The 7,387-nt window shown below is 42.0% G+C and overlaps 1 protein-coding gene across 1 annotated transcript in view; it reads left to right on the plus strand.

Moving 5' to 3' along the window:
* The window catches only part of LOC104952889 (trinucleotide repeat-containing gene 18 protein-like), a 22,577-nt gene that overhangs the window by 12,561 nt on the left and 2,629 nt on the right, over window positions 1-7,387 (plus strand). The window contains exons 3-4 of the mRNA XM_010779797.1: window positions 2,262-2,402; window positions 6,047-6,154. Coding sequence (XP_010778099.1) covers window positions 2,262-2,402; window positions 6,047-6,154 — 249 coding nt within the window. The remainder of the gene's footprint in view (window positions 1-2,261; window positions 2,403-6,046; window positions 6,155-7,387) is intronic.

The raw sequence follows: 7,387 nt of genomic DNA on the forward strand, positions 1-7,387 counted from the left end.
GTGTGTGTGTGTGTGTGTGCGTGTGTGTGTGTGTGTGTGTGTGTGTGTGTGTGTGTGTGTGTGTGTGTGTGCAGCTGAACGTGTGTGTTGACTCTGCAGCTGAACCCAAAGAGAGGTGCTGAAAGTGACACCTTACACACACCCTGAGAAGATATCCGAGCTCACACACTCATAACCAGGACACCAACACATACATTCATTTATCTTTATATACATCACAGAGCTGGACATGGAATAATAGGAATCATATTTATTGAAAAATAAATTACATGACCTCTACTTACATATTTACATTCATTTAAAGTCATTTCTGATGCACACCATATATCGGCTTAAATGCTACTAGTATTTAAAAAAATAGACTATTGGCAGAAGATTACTCAAACACACTGCACTTATCAGTGAGTTTTATAACGGTTTTTATCTGAGAATACCATATATCTTTATATTCAACCCTTTGCACATAATGAGGAGGCGTGTGGTGCAGTGGGTTGTGCGTATGTGTTGGGATCAGGTTCAAACCCCACTGCAGTCAGCATGTCGTTGTGTCCCTGAGACACTTCACCCCAAATTGCTCCTGTGGGGATTGCCCACAGTATTGAGTATGTAAGTTGCTTTGGAGAAAAGAGTCTAACATGTGGCATGTGATGTAATGAGTTTAACAGTGGGGCCTGGGTGATTCATTTACGTGGGTGAGAAGTGAAACTAGTGTTTAACTACATTTTAAACTCGACTGCCTGCGGTTTAACTAGCTTCCTACTTGCATAGTGACTCAAATAGTTATATTACTCTTTTTTTGAGTCGTTAACCAGTAGTTTTATCAATATTTTATGAATTTGTTTAGACCAGGGCTCAATTTGGTCTAAAGTGATTCAATTGAAATATTTTTTTAGTAGGGTTTTGAAATCTTATTTGACATCTTCCTATAGTTCGTATCTCACACACTGTAAATTAGATCATTTAAAAAGAAGACAAGTAAGAGGAGTTTAAAGTACGTTAACCAATCTACATTTCTCCGTTATAAAGCCCTGCTGTTATTCAACTTCTTCCGTGTACAGTCATTGGTACTTGCAAAACTTTCAATTATCTTCCACAAAACTGTGTGTTTGTTTCTGCCTACACACACGTGTTGCAACTTCATATATTACTATTCTCCATACATGACCCTACTGTGGGATTCATCATACCCTATTTTCAGTCTGCATGTGTTTTGGTTTTGTGCATGTCCTTTTTATAACTTAGGTGTGGATGTGTGTCTGTGTGTCACTCAAAGTCGCAGCCCAGCAGTTCTATTCTCATGGTGATGGAGGTCATCCAGCTTCTGGGGATGACTCGGATGAAGCGGGAGAAAATAGGAGGGTAGATGTAGTTCTTCACGTGGTCGTGGTTATCTGTGTTCCCCAGAAAGGTCTGGATTTGGTTGGAGTAAAGAAAGACATTGTTATGGGAGGATAGACATGGTTTGTGTAGCTCCAATAGAGTGGTGCAGGAAGGAGTCCTAAAACCTGGAAGTGAGTCAGCATTTCACCACTTCCTGTTCCCTGGTCTCAGAGCCAATGGGATCTCTCCATAGGATGTTGGAAAATATCTGAAATAAGGTCGGTGGTTGAGACACATTGAAGAGACGGATCACGTTTTGTTCTACGACATTAAATCCATCAGCAGTGACCCCACTGGTGATTTCTGAAGAGTTTACGTGTCTGAAAAACGATGGCTGTTACCAAGTGGCTGAATAGGACTACAGAAGTTGTCGAGGCCGTTGTACGTCATTACGCCGAACACGTAAACACTCCCGCTAAGTTTGTTAGCCCTGTTCTGCTTGATTCGAAAATGATAAAAGTAGGGTAGATATGTGGATATTATCCGGCTGAACAAAACGTGATCCGTGTCTTAAATGTGTTTCAACCACAGACCTTATTTCCAGCTATTTTCCAAAATCCTATGGAGAAATTGCATTGCTTTTTTTGTCGAAGGAACCGGAAGGAGTTTACTTCCTGGTTTTAGGACGCGTCACTGCGGCACTCTGTGGGGGTTAGCTTAGCTCTGATATATTTTGTTGACCGTATGATTCTGTTTGTTTATTGTTTTTATTTACAATATTAAATATCCTTAAAACGTCGAGTTCAGTACAGCCTTTATTATTTATACGATGAGCGAAGTTTAGCCTCAGAGCGGCCGTATTGAATGGGAATAAAGCCGCCGCATTGTTATTCTTCAGTGCTGTTTGAGACTGACTGACGGTCTTCTCTCTCTTTTCTCAGGCGATGCCTACTCTGCAGGCTCCAGTCCCTTCCTGTCTGGTTACCACGGCCCCTCCCACCTGACCTCTGACCCCGGGTACAGATCGGCCAATCCCAGCAGTCTGCAGATGGCTCAGCTCTGGGCATCAAAAGCTCACGAAGGTAAATCACAAGAGACGCACCGATTGGTTATGTATCAGCTGATCAATGTTTTGAGTTTTTCTGTTTCTTTTTTAAATAATTTTTTTCCCTTATCTGTCGAGGATACAGTTTTAGCTTTGAATGAACATAACTTCCTAAATATAAGTTTTAACAAAAGTATTTTAGCCTGCTGTTCAATAACAGACACAATGAGAAGATTTTAAGTACCAACGGTCAGGTTGTGTTAGAATGTCTCCATCTTTTATTACACTAAATCTTTTGTATAATAATAAGACATGTTTAATAGCATTTCATTTCCTTTAATACAATTTAATAATGACATTATATAAATGCAGAACAAGCTCTTCAGTGTTTCCCCTAGGATGGAGCCATAGCAGCGGTGCTAAGGCCCAGCAAAATGAGAGCACGGAGCGTGTGGAATTTTTTAGTGTGTGCGAAGTGCGCCCCGCTAATATATTTTTATGTGTCTGCCAGCACAAGAAAGGCTCTTGAGGCCTAGTACATACAGTGGCAATGTCTCAAGACTTAGCAAAATACACCTTTATTGAACATACAGTAACACAAATACTACAAATCCACATAACAAACAATCAAAAAAGGGTCGCCACTTATTATTATTTGCCGCCGCTATTTGTATATAGGGGAAACACTGCTTTTAGTGTTTGCATTTATCTTATCCCAGCAAAGCATGACACAATTTTGCAGAAGTGTCGATAAAATAAATTATATCAATTCTCAAAAATGACTTACTGTAATAAAGTTAACAGATATTGCAATTATTTTTTGTATCCCTACCGAGCAACTACAAACAAATATTTGTAGTCCAGGATATATTTGAAGATCCACAATACTTCATTCAAAATGTTATTCTAACAACTAATTAGCCTTTTAAACAAAATTGCTCATCCTGCATTTTTTATTATTGCACTACTTCACACTGTGATTTCTGTAAAATTTCAATTACTTGTGCATTGGCCAGGTGTGTGCATTCATCTCATCACCATTCATAAACAGAGAAACACTGGCCACATGCCACCTTTTGAGAAGATGTGTCGATGAAAGGAAAACATGCCCATGATAGTCCGCTGTATCCCCATAAATCACCACACACTCTTTACAACTAGGGCTCGGTTTCTCTGGGTTGCTACAGAATCCAGTTAGTTGAATATGCATCACATTTTCACTCCATGTCTCTCACAGTTCGCTTTTGTCCAAAGCCCAGGAGACTCTCTTTCTTCTGTCTCTCGTTGCGAACGCCGCTGGGATCTTGTTCCATTTCTATCTCTTTGCTCCGAGCCGTGTCCTATATGCATCTCGTTTCCTCCGTCCTCCACCTGTCTGGTACTTTCGCCTGCCACGCGTTTCTGTAATCTATCTTCCTCTCTCTTGTTCTTTTTGGTCCAATATGCACTTTGTCTCCATCTGTAGCTCTCCTGGCCCACTTTCCCACTACATCTCTATGACCTACCTTATAAACACAGTTTCAGGTTTATATCTCTGGGTCTCTACGGACCTCTCTGTCTCTTGTGAAGACTCGCTCTGCAGGTGATTGAATCTCTCCTCTCTCCCTCGTGTCCTTCTGCGTCTCCTTATCAAATCTCGCTGGAGTAGAAGGTCAGATAGATGGGAGTGTGTATCCCGCACTGCATTTCGATAAGGTAAAGAGAGAAGGACGAATGGTTTCTATTTAGAGCTCATTTTTAAAACTGACAGCAGGGCTCACACAGATTCACTGCTTCCCTAACGCATCAGATTCGGTATGATTTCTATCTCCATTTTGCTGTGTTTGATTCACAGTTAAAGAGGGTGCACTATGTTTAAAGGGAATAATCGGAGGAGTAACTTCCTGGACATTTAGCTGGTTCCCTGGCAACTGCTCAGAGCCAAAAATAGTCTGGCACGTCTCAGTAAACCACCGTAACATGGTGAATTTGTTCCGTTACACTTTGGTTTCTGTGCAGATTAAACACTCAAGATATGAAGTGTGAAGGAGTTTGAGCTTAAAGCCACAATCATCAGAAACCTGCATCACATGACCATTCACGTACACTGGGCATACGTGTGCCGATGTAAACAGGACATATATTGCAGTTGGTTTCTTCGTTGCAGAACATACAACAAAGGAAGTTCAACCAGAGATTTCTTTGCCTGGAATGTAACCGCCCCTTAGCCTACGTCATAGTCTAAGGGGCGGGACATCTCTAAGCGGTTGACCAATCACAACAGAGCTAACCAATCAGAGCAGACTGGGCTCTGGTTTCAGACAGAGGGTGAAAAGAGGTGCTGCAGCACAGGCAGTATGAGAAAAATAAAGAGCTTTTTGAACATTAAAGCATGGAGACATGTCCCAGTAGAGACACTGATACTGATATGAACCTGAAATTGAGCATAGTAGCACCCTTTTGGACTTTTAAGTCAATCACTGACTGACCCTGTTGCACTTTATATTCCTCCAACGAAGGGAGGGGATGAAACGCTGATGTACCTTTTTGTGCTCGACTTAAAGTTCATCCTGAATTGAGCAGTAGCTATCTGCAGCTAAAGAAGCTAAAGGCTCTTGCTGGCTAAAGGATCCTCCAAATGCTCTGATACAAAGAGAGATGTTTCGCAGCCTAAGAGATTCCTAATACCTGGTGGCTGGATCTATAAGCTACAGTTACTGAAAGCTGGAGATGTTTCCGTGCAGCGGTAAAGAGGAAGACTCTGGATTTGTCTTGGATCAATGCTAGCTGTTAGCTGTGGTTGAAAGAAGCTTTGCTATAAACTTATCACGCATGTCCCGTCACATCATTCCTCTTATATTTCCGTCCGCTTCTCCATTTCTGTCCCTCGGATCGGGAGGAGACGGGTTGATATTTCGGCTCTGCTGCCCGGCGGCGTCTTTGATATTTCTTGGACTGGTCTGAGTGTGGGAGCGGGGAATGTCTCGCCCCCTCTGGGTGTTTTTTTTCACATGTGGTGACACCTACCAGCCAGTATCAGAGTTTCAGTCCTGACACACAGATCCAGAGTCTTACACTCTAGGCTTTGTCTATATTAAGACCCGTCTCTGGGAGCAGCAGCTGGCTGTCGGGCAGACTCCCGCCCAACATTACACAACATTACATTTAAATGACGTTTTTATTCAAAGAGACTTACAATAAGTGCAATCCACCATGAAAATACAAACTTAAAATAACAAGATACCTGCATTAGTACATTAGCTTTTAAGAAACCAAACCATTGTAAGTGTAAGAATATGTTTGAGAACATTTATTTAAGACCTACCTACCTACCTACCTACCTACCTACCTACCTACCTACCTACCTACCTACCTACCTACCTACCTACCTACCTACCTACCTACCTACCTACCTACCTACCTACCTACCTACCTACCTACCTACCTACCTACCTACCTACCAACATACCAACATATATACCTTGTATGTTTGTAGCATAGTTAGCTGTTGAGCTTCACCTACGATCAACTGCAATGGATACAACGGATTCAATTCGTACTGGATCCCTTTGTTTTGCAACAGTTATGAGATACAGACAGTATTCTCCATTAATCACATTTTGTTTAAGTTCTCAAGGAAGACCCGGAAAACAAGTTGTTGTAAAATCTCATCGTATTGACCTGTTTTGTTTGTGTCTTCAGGCTACCCTCCCATACCCAGCAGTCTATACTCCAGCCCTTACCACCTCTCCCTGGGACACCTGGACCCCTCCTCCCTCCCCCAGCACCATCTCTACGACTCACACAAAGGTCAGCAATGTTCACAACAAACTGCTTCATTTAGTGTTCAGATTCTCTCATAATCCTGATCTATATAGATATATCCAGAGATGGCAAAAGTACACATCCTTTACTCAAGTAGAAGTACAGATACTTGTGTTTAAAAATACTCTGGTAAAATTAGAAGTACTGACTAAACTTCTTTACTCAAGTCAAAGTAAAGAGGCTTTGAAATGTACTTCAGTAAAAAGTACCCATAACTAGCAGCTGTTTTAAAGAGTACCTGACCTCCCTTTATATTAATAGAACAATAATATCATTGTTAGCTAATTAATGTTTCCATGGTGACCAACAGCAACATGACAACATTTTCATTGGTCCCTCTTCTTTAGAGAAGACCAGGAAATGATGGATACACGGATCGTGTTCAAATCAATAGGCACGCAATGACTCTAAATAATAATGATCACGCCACCAAACACACATTCAGACTAAAGGAATCAGCCTGTTTGGAAAATGTAAGAAGTAGAAAGTACAGGTATTTGAGTTCAACATGTGAGAAGTAGAAAGTACAGGTATTTGTGTTCAACATGTAAGAAGTAGAAAGTACAGGTATTTGTGTTCAACAATGTAAGAAGTAGATCAGAAAAAGTTGTCAGAGAAAAGTACTGATACCAGCAAACCTATTTAAAGACTATTTATTGTGTGTGTGTGTGTGTGTGTGTTGTGTGTGTGTGGTGGTGGTGTGTGTGTGTGTGTGTGTGTGTGTGGTGTGTGTGTGTGTGTGCTGTGTGTGTGTGCTGTGTGTGTGTGTGTGTGTGTGCGTGTTGTGTGTGGTGTCCTCAGAGTCCGGAGGATCCTCCCCTGTGGTTCTTTCCATCAAATCCACCTCCACCTGAGGCAGCCCAGAAAGAACTTCTCATCTGCTGCCAGGAATACTCAGCTCCATCGTTGTCTCCATACATCCCACCGAGCCAAGTCCATGGTTAACAACACACACACGACACACAGCACACAACAACACACACACAGCACACAACACACCACCACACGACACCACACACACACACACACACACACACACAACAACACATACATACACACACCGCACAACACACCACACCACACCACACACACCCACCCAGCAACAACCACACCACACACACACACACACACACACATAAAACTCACGCACACACACACACACACACACAACACACACACACACACACATAAAGCTGCACGCACACACACACAGCTAGC

Source organism: Notothenia coriiceps, unplaced genomic scaffold, assembly GCF_000735185.1.
Source record: "Notothenia coriiceps isolate Sejong01 unplaced genomic scaffold, NC01 NC01_scaffold00020735, whole genome shotgun sequence".
NCBI classification, from domain to species: domain Eukaryota; kingdom Metazoa; phylum Chordata; class Actinopteri; order Perciformes; family Nototheniidae; genus Notothenia; species Notothenia coriiceps.